The sequence below is a fragment of the Cajanus cajan genome, chromosome 10, assembly GCF_000230855.2.
Source record: "Cajanus cajan strain Asha chromosome 10, NIPB_CcT2T_4, whole genome shotgun sequence".
In the NCBI taxonomy this organism is placed as follows: domain Eukaryota; kingdom Viridiplantae; phylum Streptophyta; class Magnoliopsida; order Fabales; family Fabaceae; genus Cajanus; species Cajanus cajan.
In genome coordinates this window covers 42,723,088-42,745,840 of record NC_138526.1, presented here as the reverse complement: position 1 = coordinate 42,745,840, position 22,753 = coordinate 42,723,088, and the positions used below count along the sequence as shown (strand labels likewise).

General features: G+C 34.0%; 3 protein-coding genes across 5 annotated transcripts in view; all 3 read left to right on the top strand.

Moving 5' to 3' along the window:
• Nucleotides 1-192: 192 nt before the first annotated feature.
• On the top strand, nucleotides 193-2,940 carry LOC109810389 (putative ribonuclease H protein At1g65750). Its single transcript, XM_083064877.1, has 4 exons — nucleotides 193-1,092; nucleotides 1,322-2,074; nucleotides 2,183-2,275; nucleotides 2,407-2,940. Exons 1-4 carry the CDS (start codon nucleotides 193-195, stop codon nucleotides 2,938-2,940), a joined length of 2,280 nt encoding a protein of 759 aa, XP_082921003.1.
• A 1,411-nt stretch (nucleotides 2,941-4,351) lies between these two features.
• Nucleotides 4,352-22,753, top strand: part of TPC1 (two-pore channel 1) — a 29,886-nt gene continuing 11,484 nt past the window's right edge. The window contains exons 1-19 of one of the 3 annotated variants that reach the window (XM_083065459.1): nucleotides 4,352-4,677; nucleotides 5,611-5,754; nucleotides 5,863-5,970; nucleotides 6,619-6,714; nucleotides 7,127-7,257; nucleotides 8,167-8,227; nucleotides 8,422-8,588; nucleotides 8,685-8,790; nucleotides 8,986-9,063; nucleotides 14,648-14,709; nucleotides 16,904-16,976; nucleotides 17,074-17,139; nucleotides 17,248-17,388; nucleotides 17,848-17,905; nucleotides 18,358-18,465; nucleotides 19,903-19,969; nucleotides 21,766-21,934; nucleotides 22,072-22,136; nucleotides 22,427-22,517. In XM_083065459.1, the coding sequence (XP_082921585.1) occupies nucleotides 4,552-4,677; nucleotides 5,611-5,754; nucleotides 5,863-5,970; nucleotides 6,619-6,714; nucleotides 7,127-7,257; nucleotides 8,167-8,227; nucleotides 8,422-8,588; nucleotides 8,685-8,790; nucleotides 8,986-9,063; nucleotides 14,648-14,709; nucleotides 16,904-16,976; nucleotides 17,074-17,139; nucleotides 17,248-17,388; nucleotides 17,848-17,905; nucleotides 18,358-18,465; nucleotides 19,903-19,969; nucleotides 21,766-21,934; nucleotides 22,072-22,136; nucleotides 22,427-22,517 (1,917 nt within the window). In that variant the 5' untranslated portion in view covers nucleotides 4,352-4,551. The remainder of the gene's footprint in view (nucleotides 4,678-5,610; nucleotides 5,755-5,862; nucleotides 5,971-6,618; nucleotides 6,715-7,126; nucleotides 7,258-8,166; nucleotides 8,228-8,421; nucleotides 8,589-8,684; nucleotides 8,791-8,985; nucleotides 9,064-14,647; nucleotides 14,710-16,903; nucleotides 16,977-17,073; nucleotides 17,140-17,247; nucleotides 17,389-17,847; nucleotides 17,906-18,357; nucleotides 18,466-19,902; nucleotides 19,970-21,765; nucleotides 21,935-22,071; nucleotides 22,137-22,426; nucleotides 22,518-22,753) is intronic. The other 2 variants (XM_083065460.1, XM_083065461.1) reach the window with 2 other exon arrangements.
• On the top strand, nucleotides 9,070-11,726 carry LOC109810351 (uncharacterized). The gene is made up of 2 exons (XM_020373791.3): nucleotides 9,070-10,207; nucleotides 10,503-11,726. Exon 2 carries the CDS (start codon nucleotides 10,507-10,509, stop codon nucleotides 11,605-11,607), a length of 1,101 nt encoding a protein of 366 aa, XP_020229380.2. The 5' UTR covers nucleotides 9,070-10,207; nucleotides 10,503-10,506; the 3' UTR covers nucleotides 11,608-11,726.

Below are 22,753 nucleotides of genomic sequence, written 5' to 3'. Positions count from 1 at the left end.
AAAGGGAAGATACATGGGCTTTTCTTGGATTCGGGGGTGTGGAGTATTGATGAAGAACAATTAGAAGGAGCGACAGTTAAGTATTTCAAGGATCTTTTTGGCACATCGTAGAATGTAGTCTCCACACCACTTATACCGCACCTGCTTCGTCTTCCTGCTAGTCTTATCTCTCAACTAGGGGAAGCTCCGACGATGGAAGAGGTCCATTCGGCTCTGCTGAGTATGCCCTCTTATAAGGCACCGGGCCCTGATGGATTTCAAGCCATTTTCTATAAAATGTATTGGGATCAGATTGGTAGTGAAATTTGGAAGTTGGTTCGTGATGCTTTTGTTACAGGTTCTTTCGACCCACAAATTTCAAATATTTTGGTCACACTTATTCCTAAGTGTGAGGATCCTAAAAGGCTCAAAGATTTTCGACCCATTAGCTTATGTAATGTAATTCATAAACTCATCTCTAAAGTTCTTGTTATTCGTTTGCGCCCTTGGTTGAATGAGCTAGTGAGCCCTTTGCAAACTAGTTTTATTTCAGGACGGAGCCCCGTGGATAATGCTATAGTTCTACAGGAGATAATTCATTCAATGAAGAAGTCGAGGAAAAAGAAGGGCAATGTGGTGTATAAGCTTGATATTGAGAAGGCATATGACAAAGTGGAATGGAGTTTCATGGAACAAGTACTTAATGAATTTGGCTTTCCTCCGAATATTGTCCGGTTAGTGATGCATAGCCTTTCTTCCCCTTCTATATCTGTGTTGTGGAATGGGAAGAAGACGTCACCTTTCTTTCCTAAAAGAGGGCTTCGCCAAGGTGACTCCCTATCACCGTATCTCTTTATGTTATGTTTGGAAAAATTAGGGGCAATGATTACGGGTGCAGTCCAGGAAGGAAGGTGGGAGCCATTTAGATTGCCACATGGAGGGCCTTCTATTTCCCACTTATTTTTTGCTGATGATATTTTACTATTTGTTAAGGCTAAGCCCTCCCAGGTGCGGTTTATGGTTGATTTGTTAGAGCGTTTCTCCGCAGTTTCAGGTTTGCATTTTAATCCTGAAAAATCTAAAGGTCACGTATCAGTTGGTGTACCACCTCAAGTAAAGCATAGTAGATATTACTCATATTCGGTTAACGGGTAATCTAGGAAGGTATTTGGGCTTTCGCATGGTGCATGGTAGGGTGACGTCGGCTCATTTTGATTACATTATCAACAAGGTATCACAACGACTAACTTCTTGGAGGGGAAAACTGTTAAATCGAGCTGGTAGGGTAACATTGGTTAACTCCGTTGTGGCTGCTATTCCTTCTTATACAATGCAGTTTTAGTGGTTGCCGCAAACAATTTGTGATGCGCTTGATAGGGAGGCACGTCAGTTTATCTGGAGTGGGGATGGTACACGTAAGCTCCACCTTGCACGCTGGGATATAGTTACGAGAGCACGACGGCATGGTGGTCTAGGTGTCCGGATTGCTCGTTTACAAAACATAGCTCTTCTGGGAAAGTTATTATGGGATGTGGGTCATCGTGAGGACAAGATATGGGTGCAGTTCGTTCTAAATAAATACCCTGGTGCTACGTTACAACATCGCTTAGATGTGAAAGGTTCAAATTTTTGGAGTGCTTTAGCCAAGACCTATACTCAATTGCATGATGGTTTTCAACTACAACTGGGTGCCAGACACGTACGGTTCTGGTATGATGTTTGGTTGGGCAACTCGGCGCTTTGTTTACATGTCCCTTATGTGCATTTTCGAGATGTGAATCTTCAGGTATGTGAGGTATTGCAACAGGGGAAGTGGAACTTGAACATTCTTCATACCCCTGTCCTTGATACTTTACGTCAACGTATTGAAGGGCTTAGCATGACCCTTCATCATTCCTTACCGGATGTTTGGGTTTGGAACGGAGCACTGTCAGGGAGATATACGGCTTATGAGGGGTATAAGTGGCTATTGGCACGAGAGGATGGCATCCATGACTCGGTGTGGGGTTGGATTTGGCGGCTCAAGATACCAGAGAATCTAAAATTCTTTTTGTGGCAGCTAGCCCATGAGTGCATCCCTTCTGCTCAGTTTCTCGTCTCACGTCACATGGGTTTAGACACCTTGTGTCAATGTTGTCATCAAACAGTTGAGGATGCATTTCATATTTTCTTTGGTTGTGATGTAACTGTGTCGCTATGACAGTCTGTGTTCCCTCGTTTGGTTCTACCACAATGGGGTACAATCAATTGGTTCTTATGGTTGAAGGCTAACATTGACGAGTATGGGGTCATGCTTGTTAGCTTATTATGGGAACTTTGGCTAGAACGCAACCGTCGAGTTTTTTCGGGTATAATATCTCCCCCTCATGTTTTGGTTGGTCGTATTCAGCTATGTCATCTCTATTTAGAACGTTATGGGGACCACAGGAGAGGGTGGCTCGACAGGAGCGTCACGTTACATGCTTACAAGCTAGCCAAGGGCAAGTCACGGTGCATGTGGATGGCAGTGCGCTTGGTAGCCCGGGTCCAGCGGGTTATGGAGGTTTATGTCGGGACAACTTTGGTCGTTGGCTTATGGGTTTTTATGGGGATGCTGGAGTTGGGGACAATCTCAAAGCGGAGTTATTAGCTATCCTACATGGTATGAAGTTAGCGTGGAGAGCTAACTTTCGCAATATACTTTATGTTTCTGATTCGTTACTGGCAGTCAATTTGGTATTGGGACCATTGGATGTGTTGCATAAGTATGCTCCTATCATTGCTCACATTAAGGAGTTACTGCAACAATCTTGGAGTGTTTATGTTTGCCATTCTCTTCGAGAAGGAAACCAAAGTGCAGATTTTTTGTTGAAATTAGAGCCAAATTGTGGTATTGACCTAGTAGTTTTGGATACCATGCCTGAGGGTTTACACTCGTTTGTGACGGCGGATGCAGCTGGAACAGTGTTCCGTAAGATGTAATCTTCATTTTTTCTGTTTGTTGTCTTAGCTTTGCCTTACAAAAAAAAAAAAAGAATTATTTATATGTTAATTATAGGCAATTGTAAATATTTTTGGTTGCCGGTAGAAAATCACTTTAAATGCAGTGACTATCACCCGTCGTTACAGGTGGTAGAGACAAAATTCAGAGCGCATTTAAGTCGTGACATGTATTCTTTTATTAGTTTTATTCAGTTTCACGTTGTCGATTATAGTAAACTAATATCAAAATTCAAGTATCGTTAAATCGTGGCCACAATTAGAATTAGAATACATCTGATATATCTTATACCTTTAATAAAATATTTAAAAGAACACTAAATGTTCTCATCAACTTTTAATTTTAAAAAATTCTTATTTTTGAAATTAATTTAATTGCAAATTTAAAAAAAATAATTTATATTCAAAGGCTTATTTTGAAAATTTTAGCATAAAACTAATTTTTATTTCCAAATCAAGATGCATTCAAAAGTTTATAATTAAAACGCTCCAATTATAAAACTAATTTTTGTTAAACGTTTTGAAGAAGCGTTCTATATATAATTAAAAAATAATCACGTTTATAATTTGTAATATTCAATCATAAAACGCGTATTCAACACACTTAACAAAAGTCATATTTCACGACTCGTATTTATTAAGATATTAATTTCTGACCTACACTGCCGACATGACTTGAAAAAGTTTTTTTTTATTTTTTTTAAAGTGACTTGAAAAAGTTTGATAACGGTGAATTAATATTTGAAACTCTATCAAAAATATGTTTATATTACATTTATAAAAAAAAATAGTGTTTATATTTACAGTTACACTATTAGCCTTATTTCGAACAGAATTAGTATCTCTCAAAAGATATCAGCAGAAATAAAAAAATAATAATCTAACATAGACTTTTTTTAACAACTTGATGAAGTCGGTGAAAACTCGGTAAATTTGCTTTCCAAATGTCATGCATTGGACATCCAAATGATATGTATCATATCATACACCTGTCTCCATTCAACAAATAACACCCAAACAGCATTACAACCACGCTGGCCATTCTAATGATAATCAAAGACATAGACAAAGACAGAGAAAATTCTAGCATAAAAGATGAACTTATAATTAGTAGCACTAGCAGTACTAGAGTCTAGAACAAGAAGTATAACCACTTAATATCAGAAATTTTAATTTTCTTTTTTTGTAAAAATAATAATTAAATATAGCAATGAAAATTCAAAGACGCTAATAAATGGGCAAAACAAAAGGACAGGGAAGGTGTGTGAATTGAAGTAGTAAATGTAAAAGAAGGTGTCAGGCACGGTCTTTGACTTTGGCATGTACACTAAATAGTAATACCACTCTATCCGGTGTTGATACGTGGACACCTTGGATCGGATCAAGGGTGTGTGGTCACATCACCACTTTCTCGATATGCTCAAACTAATACAAGAAGTGTTAGTGTATTCCCTTCGCTTCCCACACGGTCGTTATTTCGTTGCCCCATTCTCTGCGTGTGCCAAGAGCGTGATCGTGGATCACTATATAAACAAAATGATACACTTGGAATAGCGTTTTCCTCTCTCTTCCTTGTTTGTTTCTCTCTCCACGATGGAGCAGTCTCTGCTGAGAGGCGAAAGCAGTGACCAGAGCTACCGGCACCGGGGAATATTCCGCCGCTCCGATGCTATCACCCACGGCTCCAACTACGAGAAAGCCGCTGCGCTCGTCGATCTGGTTCGTTCAACTCTTTCTCCTTTCTCCCAACCTGTTTCGCTGAACTCCTAGTGCCTCTTCGGTTCTGTTTTCTGCCTCTCGCAAACCGTTGATTATTATGCTTTAATTTAGCTGTTAACTGTTGTGCTTTGCAATTGAAAGCGAGTTTCGTATCAGGCATTTTGTTGGAACTTGGAATCAGTTATGAAATGTAGATAGGTAGATCTTCTCATTAATGGCTGGTCAATGTACTTTGCGCATCAAGTCTGTGTCCGAGTTTCTATCAAAGACTCGTTATCTAAGGAATCTTAAGAATCACCGGTTGAATCTGTTCTGGCGACAATGTCGTGTTATTTTTGAAGTTGAATCGCATCTTCTCTTTAGCTTGTATGGTTCCGCATTTAAAATCTCACTGACGCTCGTCAACTTGAAACTACAGTTTGTTTGTAGCTTCTGCATCTTTTAACTGTATTTGACTCAATCTTTGTGAAACTAAGTGTATCCGTCCGTGAAGCAAAACCAAACACACGGTTTGTCAGCGTCATTCAAATTTGGAAAGTGTTTAGTTATAGGGGAAGTGGAGGTAACGTCGTTATTAAGATTGATGTTTCGTAAAGTCACAGTTATGAAATTGCGAAGGATCTTTGTTTCGGCGGAGATAAATTGGAGTAGGAGATGACAAAATGGAGTGATGATGAAAAATTGCAAAACTAGATAAAGTTAGAAAAGGATAAAGTTTCTCCGGGTAATGATGTTTTTCTGGGGATGTAATTAAGTGAAGTATTTAACTGAGATATATTCTACTAGCTTCCCCCCTAAATTGATATATATATATATATATATATATATATATATATATATTATATATATATATATATTTAATATTTATTTATTTATGTACTTTTTTCGGTTCCGTTAACTACTTGTTATACTGTTTGGAAATGCTTTATGCAGGCTGAAGACGGTGTTGGTATCCCTGAGCAAATTCTTGATTCATCAAACTTCCAAAGTTATGCAAGATTTTATTTTATATTCACCAAATGCAATCTCATCTGGTCTCTCAGTTATTTTGCTTTGATAGTCCTGAATTTCCTGGAGGTTAGTAGTGGCAAGCTCCTTTAGTTCCTGTTAATTGAGTTTCAGGCTAAAGAAAATGAAAAATAAAATAGAAAGATGATATTTTATAATGTACTTTACTTGGTACAGAAACCTGTATGGTGTAAAAAGCTTACCACAAATTCTTGCAATGATAGAGAGTATTTCTTTTTGGGACAATTGCCGTATCTGACTGATGCAGAATGTCTTATTTATGAGGTAAGAGTTCAGTAGTTCAGAGGCTATTATTTTTTTATTGGGTAAATTATTAGTTATTTATCTTTGAAAATGGTGATTACCTTTGGTGATATTTGTCATTCTCATGTTGAAATTAAGTTATTTATTTGGCTCCATTTTGTAAATGAAATGAAACAGCCAATACTACCTATGTATGTCATTAACTTATTTAATGAATGTCTCATTTAAGATATTCCGGTATCTGTAATTGTTAAGCAAGCATTTTAGAGAGATAAAGCAAGTGTAGGCTTGAAATCATCCTTCCACTTTGTTGCTTTGATGTTTTTCTTTCGTTATTTATGAATATCTGCTAGGAGTTTCTTTTTTCCTTAGTGCTTTGGTAGTAGTTATTTCAATGGGATTTGTTAGTGACTTGCAAAAACCTTTTCACATTTTTAGCCAATTTGGCTCGAGGTGTCATTTTTTCCCTTCTGAGGGTTTTTCTTCTTTTTATCTTTCCTTTCTAATAGGTTTTTCATCGTTTATTAAAAAATGCGAGTCTTATACCCTATGGAATGGCATGGGGATACCAGTTGATCTGTGGGGTTGTTAAAGTATCCTTGTATTAATTTCTTTTTCAACTATGTGCACAGTATTTTGTCTTACGTGAGCTTTTTCTGTGTAATACAGGGAATAACTGTTGTTTTGCTAATCGCACATACGTTCTTCCCATTGGCATATGAAGGATCCCGTATATATTGGAAAAATATCATTAATCAATTGAAGGTATGTTGCTTTAAGATCCTACTAAAGAATAAAATTTGGTACGAGACAACAAAGCTATATCAGCTCTAAATGTCAATAATGTTACTTTTGAGGGCCAACTTGTGAATAATGGACTTGACCTTTGGAAGGTAGGGTTGCTCAACACCTAACCTGTTCCAATCAAAAGCTAACAGAAGCGACTGATATGCTGAAATGCATGCTTCATTCCTCTGTTTGTGTTATGATACACTTTTTTTTTTCCCCATTGAATCTTGATTTTATATGTGAGCATTCATCATATAATTAAGCTGGAGTAAATGGGTGCTATCTTGCACTATGAAGGGAAAAACCACATCATTTTCATATATCCTGAATTTGAAATCCATTTTTACATATATACTATTACTAAAAATTAACCTTTTGGTACTTCCAGGTTTTCTTTCTACTAGTTCTTGTCGCTGATATGCTGGTCTATGCCCTTTATTTGTCTCCACTGGCTTTTGATTTTCTACCTTTCAGAATTGCACCTTATATCAGGGTTGTTCTTTTCATTATGAATATTAGGTATTGTCTGGCCTCTCTCAACTTTTTGTATTCCTTTGGAATGAATATTCTGTTGCATATTATATCTTTTGGACCTGTGCTTGAAAATTTTAATAATTGTTGCTGTACTGCTTCAAATTTACAAATCCTAGTTATTATTATTTGTATAGAACAGGACTGGAAGATAATTGAAAGGGATAGAGATAGCATTGAGTGCTATACATTATATCTTTCATGTACTCTATCTGTTATGTTAATAATTAAATGTGCACTTCCACCTCGTGGGTGTTGACCGGAAACAATGTACTGTTGTTTATGGAATTGAACATCCTTTTGGCTTATCAAACATATAAAACTGTTGTTTATGTACTCTATCTGTTATGGAATTGAACAAATTTTATAATTTTTTCATGTGGGTGAGTCAGTTCAGTGTTTTTATCAACACTGGAGATAAAGACTTATTGTATGAAATGATATGAAAACGAAACTTCTAAGAAATTCAAATTTTTTCTGATATCAAAGTTTAAATGATTTTTGTTACTTAATTTATTTTCTAAAATGGAGGGACATTTTTTACATGAACAACTCCAAAACTAAGCTGTTTTGTAGAGACCAAGTGGTCAAGAGTTTGATCCTTGTCTCTTTTATTATTTAAACTATAATTTTAGGACAAATTGTGTTTGTCTTGTGCTTTGTACATGCTCCAGTCCTTTAGGGCTTTCATCATCTCATGTGAGGTGGTAGGTTAAGCTTTAGGTTAATTTGGTTCTCTTCTCAACACTAATGTTTAATAATTTATGGCTTCATGAGTTACTTGCCATGGTTAACATGTCTTGCAATGTGAAATTCTTGTATGTTCATTATTCAGCCAAAGGCAAATGCAGTATAACATTTTTTATTGTTAAATTCTGCATTTGAATTTGATGTCAGGGAGCTACGAGAAACTATCGTTATCTTGGCCGGGATGCTTGATACATACTTAAATATCTTGGTTAGTTTACTTTATGTTATTTCTCCTTGGCCTTACTCTTTGCTGTTTCTGTTTGTAACTCTTAAAACAACGTGTATGTCATTTTACATTCAAAATCTATTTAGTTTCAGTTGAATGCTACATTTGATTATTTTAATTTGTTATAATCAACACTCTTACTGGACAGTGTGCCGTCCAATTCTTATGCACTGCAGGCTTTGTGGCTTCTATTTCTTCTTTTTTCTAGTTGGGTGGCGTATGTGTTTTTTGAGGATACAATACAGGGGAAAACAGTATTCACTTCCTATGGTACTACATTTTATCAGCTGTTTCTTTTATTTACCACATCCAATAATCCAGATGTTTGGGTTCCTGCATACAAGTAAGAGTTTGAATCTGCCTGGCTAAATGACTTTTGTCCTTTCAATTTGAGATATAATCAACCATCAATGCCCATGACTTTATTTTGGCTTTTAAGGTCTTCCCGATGGTATTGCCTGTTTTTCGTACTCTTTGTGCTAGTGGGGGTGTACTTTGTTACAAACTTGATCCTTGCTGTTGTTTATGACAGTTTCAAGAATGAGGTAAATCTTTTCATACAATTACTTCTCTTTATATATATCTGATGTTAAAGTTGAAACTTCGAAGCACTGGATCAGTGTTGATCTTTTTCCTATTTAGCTACCCAACCTAGAATATATTAGGAGAATTGATGTATATCTACTCTAGGATGAATATTCAAACAGATGATAACAATGCTCAAATATTTCTTGCTGTAGCTTGTAAAACAAGTTTTTGAGATGGATCGTATGAGAAGAACCATGTTGGAGAAAGCTTTTTATCTCTTAGATACACATGTAAGTGTGATTTTCCATGTTTTAGTTTACTGTTCCATTGTCAGACATAGCTACCTGATGATTTCAAACAACTGTTTTATTTTTTCAATGATTTTGAAATGTGATTAGTGATAGCTTATGAACAGGAAAACTCTTTATTTCCCTTTCTTTCTTCTAGTGGGTTTTGCTTTGGTATTCGTTGATATCTGGTAAAAGAATTGTTTTTACTCCATTTATGTTAGAAAAGAAGACACCAAAGAAGTTAAAAAAAGAAAAAAGAAAAAGAGAAGATACCAACAAGCATTATCCCAATAGATGAGGTAAGCTACATGGAGCGCATGATATCATTCAGAGCGATTAAAAACCAAAACTTTAGGAATATTATTTACCATGAGAAAGCCTTTGACAACTTCCTCTGAAGTCCTTCTTGGTCTCCCTCTCTTCCTTTTCACATGACTAAGAACCTTGTAATCTACTCTTTTAACTAGTGCCTATCATGGCCTTCTTTGTATATGGGAGCATATAATATATACTTAAGGAGAAGACAATATATATATATATAAAGAAATTCATGGGAGCATAAATTATATTTATGAAATTAAGATCAATGTTGTCAAATATCGGTTATATAACGGAAAAACGTCGCGGTTGAACCTGAACCGCCATTGGCCATCCGTTTTATGAAGGTTTATGGCGGTTTCCGCCATTTCCGATATGGCGCCCGCCATGGTCATGGTGCCGTGAAGCTTTATGACGGGCATGGCGGTCATGACGGATTTTTTTTAAAAAAAACCTATTTTTGGGCTTCGAAACAGACCCAAATGGAGTGAGCCCTATGTTTTTGGCTCGTCTCGTCTCTCTTCTCCCTCACAGTCGCGACGTTCTGCACTTGAAGAGGAGCTCACGCAGAATCTGCCCTAAACCTCTCCGGTCACCTTTGTTCAACTCCAATCACTGCTCACCCGTCACTTTTTCCACCGACCACCTGAACCGCGGTGGCCCAATACTCTGGCCAGCAACCACGAAGTGCGAACAGCACTTACGGAAGTCGAAATCGCCCCTAATCACCTCCGTTCACCGTCCCTTCGTCCCCTTTCTGGCCGGCTACCTGAACCGTGGTGGCCCAGTACTCCGGCGAACTACTCCGGCGACATAGCCAAACTAGGTTTTTTTTCTTCTGTTTTAATCTTCCTTCTCCTTTTATTTTTTCAGTTTTAATCCTCCTCCTCCTTTTATTTTTTCAGTTTTAATCCTCCTTTTTTTTTTCCCTAGTTTTAATCCTCCTTTTAATTTTTCCTAATGCTTTGAGTCCTTTCTTAATGAATTCATCGTTGCATCTGCAACAATTTTTTTAATTCCAATTCTTTTACCAATTGGGTCAATTTAAATTCTTATTTTCTTCTAAATTCTAAACTAACATTGAGTGCCTATTTTATTATTGTTCTTTTTCTTATTTTTAGGACAATGTCTAGCAATCCAATTCCAAGCCAAAGTCAAACATCCTCAAACTCTGTTAAGAGAACAGACATAGGATGGAAACATTGTCATCCTACCAAAAAGAATGATACCAATGAAAATGTTTGCAATTATTGTAAAAAAATCATGAAAGGAGGAATTACAAGAGCAAAGCAACATTTAATGGGAAAGAAGGGAAATGTTGCACCTTGTCAAAGTGTTCCACAAGAGGTTAAAGATGAGTTGTGGACACTTGAGAAAAATAAGAAGATGAAAGAAAGTGAGTCATGCCAAAGAGTAATGGAAGATGTGACTCTTGGTAGTGAAGATTATACATTGGAGGGAGATTTAGGAGAATTAGAAGTTGAGACACTTGGGGCCAATGAGAGGAAGAAGGTTGCTATGAAAAAGGGGCCTATTGACCTTTTCTGTAAACGTCCGGAAACAGCAATTGCAAAAAACAAGAAGGAGAAATTGAAGCAAATAAGTATAAGGGAGAGTTGTGACAAGGAAGCTACAGCAAGGGTCCACCAATATATAGCCCGGTTTTGGTATCAAGCTGGACTATCTTTTAATATGATCAAATTGGAGAGCTTTCATGACATGGTTGCAGCTATTGGGTCTTTTGGACCGCATTTGCGACCTCCATCTTATCATGAGATAAGAGTTCCACTTCTCCAAAAAGAGATGGAGTATACTGAAAAATTGATGAAGATTCAAAAGGGACATTGGGCTAGTTTTGGTGGAAATGATCCACTTACTTGCAATCAAGTTTATGATGTTTCAGGGGTTGGAGAGCCTCTAATGTATACTACGCGTAACAAAAGGAAGCAACCTCCAAGTGCAGAAGGAGCATCATCTCAAAAAGTTTCTAAAAAAGGCAAAGGAGTGTCTTCTTTAACTAGGAAAGGAAAAGGAAAAGTGGCTGAAGTCGTTGAAGAAGATTTAGAAGATATTAGTGAGGAATTAGAAGAAGAATTGCCAAATATTAACTTTGACAATTCAGAAGGTGAAGAAGTTGAAGGCTATGCCCCTTTGGCATTCAATGAAGAGAATGATTACATTGAGGAAGAGGAGGAGAATGATGATGATGATGAGGAGGATGATTAGATTAGCAACATGCTTCTTGTACTCATTTTTCTATGTTTTTTGTTGTGTTTTAATCAATTATGTTATGAAACTTAATGAATTATGGTATTGTTGTTATGATATTTAAGTATTTAAGTTGATATTATGTTGCTTATTATTTATTTTGTTGTTTTATATATATATATATATATATAGTCCGCCATAGGTTGCTATGGCATCCGCCGTAGAGTTATAAAGGATTTTCAGCCTCGCTGCCATAGACCGTTATCTGCTATTGATAACCTTGATTAAGATTGACCTTTATCTTTAATTAGAACAACATGATGTTCTAATCTTTCTATTGAGGAGGAACATATTGTGTATAAGTACTAGTATAGGGAATATCCAAGAAATGTCTCTAGGAGGTTAAAAAAATTAGCTGAGAAAAGATTGAAAATTATGACCTCTGATGAGAATAATAATGGAAATTGATGGCATAATGAGAAATTCACTTGAACTTTAGAAAGTTTGGAAGTGAGCTCATAATAGTGCAAAAGTGTTATTTCTTATCTGTAATAGCTAATAAAAGAGAAGACTTAGAAACTTTGTCTTTCTATGAAGGTATATACAACTTCTCAATGTATATTAGGATATAAATCTTTTAAACATTGCTTGAAAGTTAGAAGGCTGCTTCCATGTTAGCCTTCTTAGTATTGATAATTTTTGGCATGTTAATTATGTTGGAAGTTATAATTTATTAGCCATTGTGTTAACCAAGTGGCCTTAATTACTCAAGATAGGGTGAATTGAATTATAAATAATAATAATAAACTGTACTCTTTAATTTTTTTAATTGTGAAGAATATAATGTTGAAGGAGATGAGGAGAGGGTTTTTAATTAATTTGAATAAAATAATCAGAGAAAGGATCAATTCAAATTAATATATAAAAACAATTTAAACAATAATAAAGAGTGATTTATACATGTTTGGTTCAAAGTTCAAACTAAGACATGTCTGGTCTTTAAGCAACGCTTGAGATTTTTTCACTAACAGATTCAAGTATACAGTGCCGCAAATCTTTTATACTCCAGAAACCCTCTTTGACAATCTAAGCCGAGACACTCCTCACCTTTTCACTCTAATCTCCCACTAGCGACACTTCCCCTAGGGTACCACAAATAAAACTTCCTTGCAAATCTGAGTGACTATTAACACTTAGAACCATCAAGGGAACCCACCCTTGGATTTCCTAAACAAAAAGTCAAAGAAAAATCACTGTCACTACTCTAGAAAGTAGAGATTACACAAATTGAAGCTTAGTGTTTGACTTTCAATCCTCACAAACTTTAGCTTATTGGACTTACCCTTTTTCCTAATTCTATTTATTAATTTTCTCAGTCTGTGTCCACTTGTTAATTCCCTGGAAAAGCTATTTTCTTATATATAGATTTTAAAACAAAAAAAAATATAATGTATCTTAGAGATAAAATTATTCCCTTATTAAATTAAATTATATCTCTTATTTTTATTAACAATATCAATTATATCTTTTATTTTGTCAATCATATTATTGAGAAAAACTCAAGTCTTACATCGAGTAGAGATAAGGCAAACAAAAACTTTAATAGTACAGGAGAATTCTCACCTTACAAGTCAATTTTGTAGGATTGAGTTAGGCCCATAACCCACTTCCTAGATGACACCAAACCCAATAATGTTGGATTTAAGGGGATGTATTGAGAAAAATCCAAGTCTCACATTGATCAGAGATAAGACAAACAAAGACTTTATAAGTAAGGAGCAACCCTCTTCATACAAGCCAATTTTGTAGGGTTGAGTTAGGCCTATAACTCACTTCCTAGACATATCAAATATATCTTTTAATTTTGAAAATATTTAAGTTAAAGATTTTGTAAAAGAAGATTTTTAGCTCATGAAAATAGATTCCTTTCTAAGGGAATCGACTCTCTCATAAAAACCTTTGTTCAAAAATAAATTTTTTCACTTGTAATTTAATTACACTTTGTGGGAATAGTTCCTTGTAATGCCATTTTTCATTTTAAGCCACTTAGTTTTACTATTAGGTTGATTTTAAGCTTTTCCTAGTTACCCTAATGAGCTAAATAAAGTTAGGATTGTTCCATCTTACATAATTCAAGACTCTTAAACAATTTACATAAAAATAATATTTTGTATTCATTGTTTGTCTTCATTGAGTCTTTCAGAAAAGAGTTACCTATCATTTATTCACACACCAAGTCAATAGTGTTGGGCATAAGGGAGTCTATTGAAAAAAAATTCAAGTCCCGCATCAACTAGAGATAATGCCAACAAAAGGTATATAACTAGTGGGAAATTGTCATTGTTGGTTCTAAAACAAGAAAGAAAACAAACAAGAACAGACCATATGCAAGAACAAACAAAAAAAGTAGAAACAAGAAAACCCAACAAGAAAGTAAAACATAAACACAAATAAAACGCAATAGAGCAAATTCCACTGTCTAAAAGCAAGATCAAGTATTTAGAATAGAGCAACTTCTTGCTCTTCTCAAAAACCCCTTGATCTCTCTAATTGGTTCTCATTTCCTCTCTACGTATCTTCTTCCTAGCTCTTCGTGCTCACACATAGCACTTTACTTTCACACTTTCTCTCTATGTTGCTTTTTGAAAGGAACTAAAACTAAAACTAAGTCTTATAAAACAGGATAAACTGAATCCATTAGATTAATGAAGACATACTATGCATTATTTGAATCCATCAAACCAATGGAGACAAACTAAATCTATAAGACTGTACATACAAAAGACTTTATAGAGCATACAGATGATACATTAGATTTTGAGTCATAATCAACACTCATTTTACAAGTTGGTTTTGTAAGTTTAGGCACACAATTTCAGCTTCTCTTGGATCTATTTTTCTCTTTCAAAATAATGTAATTGTTTTTATTTTGGTCTTATTTTGTTATGAAATTATGACTATATTTCTTGATTCTTATTCTTTGACATGGGTTTCTTTTGAGACTAGCAACTTGTTTCTATTGATTCTAAAGTTGTTTGAGATTGTTTCCTGATTGCAGAAAGTTGGATATCTCAACAAAGATCAATGCATTAGGCTCTTTGAGGAGTTGAACAAATATAGGTATTACTTTATTCCCCAATGTTCATTATGCTTTCAGATTCATCACATTGTTAGTTCATCGCTTAAATTTGGATAAAGATGGACATGTTGAACAACATATAAGTGGCAAGGATCCATTTTGGTTGAATGTGCTGTCAAGCTGACTTGTGAGATTTGCTCATGACCCATTGTTGAAGATCTCCCATATGCTTTACTCTCTTCACATTGTATATCAAGAGGTATCAAAGCCTAGTGTGACTCGGTGACAAACTCAGACGAGTATTGAAGCATAACGAAATTGGTGGATCTATGTATGGGAATTCCACCATAGAATACTCATGGATGGAAATACTTCTACTTGAGGGGGAGCATATCATACGAAAGAAGATTAACTCATGAGAAGAGAGATAGAGCAAGTGTGAGTAGCAAGTCTCATATTTGATAGAGATGAATATGTTGAGCGACATATAAGTGGCAAGGGGACATATACTTAATGCCTTAAGGTTTTGAGTTGAAAGTGATGGAAGTTAACTTGTATGGATTGCTCATGCCCGTTGTTATAGATTTTCCTGATTTTACCCTTTCATAATTGCTAATAGTAATATTTCTTTCCCTTTTCCCATTTTTCCCTCTCTTTGAAATAGAGAAAAGCAGATACAAGGGATGCTGAAACTGTGTCTTGACTACACAAAGAAATCCATTTTATATACGACTTAATGCAATAATTATAAATAAATATTGGAGATAATATCCCTATTATATAACACAATAGACCATAATTACAATGATTCTAACTAAATAAGGAAACAATCATAAAATTGAAAATAAAAAATAAATCCTAACAGATCATCTAGGGTACTCTAAAATAGTCTAAGTCTAAGATATTAAAAAGATATTATCAAATATTTCACAAATTTTCTAACACCCTCTCCCCAACCCTCCCCCCCCCCCCCCCCCCTCTTCTTTTTCAAACTAAAGCTTTCAGCTTGTTACAAGAAAACAGTGCATCTCCCCGCGCAAATAAATAATAATTAGAAAACAAAATTGAGATCTACTAAAACCTATAGTTGGAAAGACAACTCAGATGTTAGAGAAACCAAAGCGAATTGCTAGAAAAATAGGTTAGTCAAATAGCTGGAATGATTATCAGCTTGAGAGAAAATTCTTGGCAAGCAATCAAGTCAAACACGTGCACACAACACTTTGTATCAGTCACAGAAAAATGTTGGAAGACAGCAATTTCTTTTAATGATTAAGAGAAGAGATTGCTTTGCTTAAATGATGTATTACTTTATTTGCTTTCATTTGCAGCTTCACAATATGGGTCACTAACTTTAAAGAGTGACTAATTAAGCTACTTATTTTGGCTTTCTGTATAGTTATTAATAGTGTTGCTTATAGCTTGTCATTGTGGCTTCTGTTTTGGTTAAAGGCAATGAGTTTTGTTTCCTCAATGAGCTGGTAGTATATTTTTGTGACACTAGAAGCATCAGTTAATCTTTCACTTATGGTCTATGATGCACCGATACGATACGGCGATACGATTATTTTAAAATATATAGGATATGTACATGTAAGATACGTGTCATCATATATATCAATGTTCATACAATATAATAATTGTGTACTTGTAATTTTGATCAAAATTCATAAACATTAAATATATATTTACTATTTTGCAAATCCAAATTAAAAACATACTTATTGTACATTATTAAAAATAAATAAATTATAAATTATTTCATCATAAATTACTTTTTATTATTTACAAATAGAAATAATATTACCAATTTCATTCCCTTCTTAAAATTATCCATATAGAAGACAATTTTCATTTACAGTTCATCAAAGACCAATATTTCTATGTTTCTATATTAAATATGTTTATATATCTTATTTAGATGTAATGGATATTTCATAATTTTTCAAAAATTTAAATACTTTATCGATACGTATCACCAATAAGTATCGCTGAAGTATCTGAGAGTATCGGAATTGAATAAAATTTTCATAATATTTTTAAAGGCTAGGATACTTCATTGACACGTATCGATGAAGTATCCAAGAGTATCATGTCGAATACGTATCGGATACGGATACGTGAAACAAATTGAAGTATCGGTACTTCATAGCTTGTGGTTCTAAACTTTGTAGCTTTTTATAATCTTCCTCTCGCTTTATGAAGGTTGAAGCATAAATTTTGTGTTTTCTGTAGGACTTTGCCGAAAATCTCCAGGGAGGAATTTGAGTTAATATTTGATGAGCTTGATGATAGTCATGATATAAAGGTAATATTTGTTCTTTTTATGTTTTGGTTATTTCTATGATTATACTGATGTTTGTGTGTAGGTGCATGTTTTAATGTTACTGTAATTTTACTTTCAGATCAACATGGATGAATTTGCTGATATTTGCAATGCTATTGCTTTAAAATTTCAGAAGGAAGATGTTGTAAGTTCAAAGTCTCCAATTTAAAACATTTAGAAGTTCATCAAAGTGAACTGTAACTAGGAAGGTGGAGATTTGTAGCATCTGTAATACTTTCGTATTATGTTGCAGATGTCTTACTTTGACTATTTAGCATTCTACCATTCACCCAGCTCAAAGAGATTAAAAGCATTTGTGAAGAGCCCTATGTTTGGATACCTGGTGTCCTTTGTTCTCATACTTAATCTGGTTGCTGTTATTATTGAGACAACGGTATGGCATGTTTTTCATTGAAATAGCCAAAACCTACAGTTTCATTTGATGTGACTATATGCTAGATATACTTGCACACTTCAATAATGTTATATGTAGGTATTGTTTGTCTTAAAAATCATTTAAGAATGGTGTTTAATAAATTCATTATGTACTGCTGCTTCAAATATAACCACAGTTCAAATGGCTGATTGTTCTACTGGCATCCTGATATATTTCTACCTTTTCCAGCTTTAGTGGTTGTGGGAATATTGTGAACTTTGCTATTCTCTACTTATGCAACATATTTTTCTTTGGAAAGATCATTATAGTGTACTGTTGAGCACTTGTATCAACATGTTCAGATAAAATATTTATTTATATATGGTCTGGTCATAACTCCAAAAAAAAGAAGTAATACATTCACGAGGATTATGTGTATCTATACTTTGATAATTTTGTATTAATTCACAATTGCAGCTTGATATAGAAAACAATTCTGCTCAAATGGTGTGGCAAGTGGTTGAGTTTGTTTTTGGTAAGTATATCCAAACAGTGTACTTTCTTGTTATGTGTTGATGTTGCTGTGTGAATTCCTCTTTGCACTGAAGTTGTTTTTCATTTCTTTTGCTTTTTCATATACTTTTTATAAGAATGCATCTCATAGGGATTAGCTTCTGCTGATATTCTTTTTATTTCTTATTTTTACATGATGTGTTTTTGTGCTAGCTTGAACAAATAATTGTAGCTCAGAGTTTTTGTCTGCAGCTTTATTTTTGCAATTTATCAGCATTATTTACTCCATGTTAAATAAAATCAATTATTAGAATCTATTATCCCTTCTATTCTTGTTGGTTTGTCAATAAGACTCCACAATGTTTCTGAGCACAATGGTGATTCTTCATTTTGATTTGGTGCATTTATTTTATTGTAATGCACATAATGATATACTTTAACTCTCTCTGTTGATCATTTCTTGCTGTTTTTCAGGGTGGATATATGTAGTAGAAATGGTTTTAAAGATTTATTCATATGGATTTGAGAACTATTGGCGGGATGGGCAAAATCGCTTTGATTTTATTATCACGGTGATTATTGGTAATTAATTTATGCTGCTTGTTATTTTCTGTTCTTTAAACAACATATGGTTGAATGCATGCAATTTCATTTTTTGCTTTTACCATGAAAAAGGGATATTTGCAGTTTGGTTTGGATTAGTTTTGATTACATCATCAAATCAAATTGAATTGAATCTGATTAAAAGAAGTTTGGATTAGATTGGATGATTTGTTTTATTTATTTTATTTATTTATTTTCATTTTGTTCATGTTATTTTAAATAATACATTAATATCTCAACACTTTCTAAATAGCAGAATTTTACATGTATTTTTCTTTCCTCTTATTCTAATTATTTTGCATATTTTTTTCTCAAAGAACTAGCTACTTTATTGACTAGTTTGTTTTCTATACCACTTAAATGTATTAAAGTAACCGAGTGTAAGCACTTGAGTTTGCTTCTTGTGGGTAATGGTGAGATATTGATATTTTAGCACCCAAGCATCTTAAAGGTCTCAAACAGCCTTAGCATTATTGCAATGATATTGATTCTTATGGTCACTTGAGGGATGGTGACTTGTTTTTTCGGGGAAGTAAGAAAGAAAAGTATATTAATATTACAAGTGATGCAGTTTGGTTTGCTTTTAAAAATAGGATTCAAAAACTGATCTGCACAGTAAAAATAAACAAGTAGGTTTTTCAGCTTTGGATTTTTTTCATGCAACAGTTTAATTGGTTTAGTTTTCTTAGATCGGTTTAGCATTTTGAAATGATTTGGATTGGACTTGTAAAAACCGTACCATGAAATATTAGTGATAATCTTGGGTGTCTACATGTAAATAGAGGAAACTGTATATCATAGGACTCGGTCAGGGTGAATTAAATAGAGTACTTTGAGCATAAGGGAAAATTATATTTCTCAATTATAATATCTTTGATATTAATATTGAATGTTGGACGGTAAAAATTCAACAAGAGAATAAACATAATGTAGCAAAAAAAGAGAATGTTACGTTGAATGAATAGACATACTAGACCCATAAAAGATATTGGGAATGAATTCATCAGAGAGTAAGTTGGGGTAGCACCTAATGTAGAAAAAAGTTGTAGAACTTGCCTTAAATGGTTTGAGCATGTGTGGAGTAAACCAGGAGATTCCCTAGCTAAGAGAAATGAAAATAGTGAGACAAAACCACTAAGAAGGAATTTGAGGTCAGTAGCTTCTTTTTTTTTTTTTATAATTTTTTTATACATTAATTATGGAATATTATGATGTCACTTGATCCATGTAGTTGACCCCTCCTAATTGGAAAAGGTTTGGTTGTTGCTATTGTATAATCTTAAATGTGTAGACTATGCTATTCTAGTACATAATATGTTGCATTCATTTGAGGTCCTGGATTTGTATTTTATATGGACACTGCATTTTTTAGGCCATGCTATGGGCTGCACTGACTGATAATTCTAAATTTTGCAGCCATTGGAGAAACTGTAACTTTTGCTTTACCTAATGATAATCTTCCTTTTATCTCAAATGGAGAATGGTATGAACATTTACTATGAATGTTCGAATGTTTAATATTTCTGTTTTTGGTTCACAAATCCAAATTACTACATGAAACATAATGTTTAATGTTATAAATTTTGGGATTTATTTTACCGAACACTCCTTTGGTCACATTAGTGGTCCATTTTCATTTCAGGTGTGATTTTCAATTACTATTAATGAGTTATTAGTTATTAACTAACGTTGCAGAGATACTATTGATGGATCTTTGCATTTCCTAAAATTGAAGTTTTAAAAAACTTCTCTATTAATAGTTTAATTATAAAACATATGAAGCTGAATTTTGGACATCATCTTTTGTCCACTAGTCAGATAGTGTGATTTTTGAACGGTATGACATTATATGTTAGATCATTTAATCTTGGAGGAAATTGTTTATGAAAAGTTTTCATTTATATTGTTTTTTTATCATGATTGTGTCGTGATGAACTGTTATGATTTTAGGGTTTTGAACTTAATTCAGTTTATTGTACAGATTATTTGTAACTTTATTTCTTTTATTTGGATAGTTAATTAGAATAGATTTGTTCCCATAGTTTGGCTCTATTCTGGTAAACTAATTATGAGACTTAGTTTATAAAATGTATATACTTATTATACAAAAAAAAAAAAAAAAAAAATTGAGATCATTCCTTTCGACTTGGTATTAGATCTTCCAATTTGGAAGTCTCTCTCTTTTTTTTTTTCCATCTGTTGGGACAGCCTTAATTTCTTAGTAATCTTTGGTGTGCCCAAACTCTATTGTCAGCCATTCCAACCTGGATCGAGGTCCCGTTGCTTCCTTTGACTCACCATCACTGTGTGCCTCCATTCCATAGAAGCCATCTCGCCTGAATCAAGCCACCAAACCACCACAGAAACCACTAACTATCTATCAGAGACACATAACACCTGAAGACAACCTGCCAGAGAGGACAACCAAATTATTAAATAGGTGGCAGTTAGAACTGCTTCATCCTAATATGAATTAAAAACCTACATTTGGAATAATAATGCCATGGCTGTATAAGGAGTACTTTACCCATATATCCCATTCCTAAAGCTGGGCCATGCACAAATTATTTTCCAAACTTCACGTTCCAAGTGTCCAGTTCTCAGGTGTGGGGTGTTGTTAGGATTCCACATTATTTGGCTATTTTAATTAAGTATCCCTTTTATAAGTTGAGGTATCCTTTTGGGTCTGAATTAAGCCTAATCCGTTCTCAATTGTAATTATGCCGGTGTTTATGTTGCCTTCATTATCATAGTCACAAATTAAATATAATTTTCCATGTCATCATTATTAATTATATCATGGGAAAGAGGCATTGTTTCAGGTTCTCATTATTGATCCAACTTTACTACTAATTTGTCATTGTGGATTATTATTATTATGATTATGATTATTATGCTTGTTATTATTATTATTATTATTATTATTATTATTAGTATTATTATTATTATTATTTGTGCTTTCCTAGAAGGACAAAAGGCTACGAATGGTTTGCGTAAATGTAATAGATGCTAACATATGCATTTTATTTTGGTGTGTCAGACCAAGTTTCATTTTCTTCACCAAAAAAAAAAAAAAAAGATGTAGCAGTACCTGTAAAATTAGAATTAAAAGAAAAGGAAGTTTGATACAAGACCCATTTTCTTTCCTAACATGTCTGAAAGATAGTATATACATTTGAAGATGGGAAGTTGTGCCAATAATGTTTGTCCATTGGCTTTGTAACATTTATTTAAAGATACTATTACACATTGCTTTTCCTGATTCCTGTCCCCTTACAGGATTCGATACCTTCTTCTTGCAAGAATGTTGAGACTAATAAGGCTTCTAATGCATGTCAAGCGATACCGAGCCTTCGTGGCAACTTTCTTGACTCTCATACCAAGTTTGATGCCATACCTAGGGATCATATTTTGTGTCTTATGTATTTATTGCTCCCTTGGTGTACAGGTGAGTGAAATGCTAGTAGTGTTTGATCATTTTCTACATTGAATTACAAGTTAAACTGAGGATTCATTTTATTATGTGCCAATTATCCAATTTTTTGTTCTAATAAAATTACTTATCTTCTATCTTTCTATATGTAGATTTTTGGTGGAATCGTTAATGCTGGAAACCCTGAATTGGAATTTACAGATCTTGCTGAGAATGAGTATCCTTTGATCATCTATAAAACTATCTCTTTTAAGCCTGTAGTAGTTGGTTTGATCCAATAATAAATATGCATCTTCCTTCACACCCATGCGAATTTCAAGCTCATGTAATATTGTAATTTCATTATGTTTACTAAAAATGACATTTTTCTTGGGGGGTGAAGGGTGGGGTTTGGTCAATATCAAGGTCTGAATGCCTGAATTTAATACTAGCATATATGTTTCTTCTGAAATGGAACTATTGCTATGTAAATGTTGTTCTTGGAGTATCATTCTTGACAGAAATCAGCTATTTGGTTTTCAATTTCAATGATTTCCCAAATGGAATGGTGACACTTTTCAATTTTCTTGTCACGGCAACCTGGGATGAAGTAATGACGGTATGTGTATTGTCACCTATCCTTTTTGACTTACACCTTGATCTTTTGGTTCATGATAATGTAATGTGTCTAATAGTTGTTGCAGACTAGCCACCATTGTATGTGATATATATTTCTATGTCTTGGTTATATTTCTTTTGCATAATAATTTGTCTTGGTTATATTTCTGGTCCCAATAATATTTTATTGAAATACGACAAGATAATTATCTTTAGATCTATGCCAAATATTTCTTG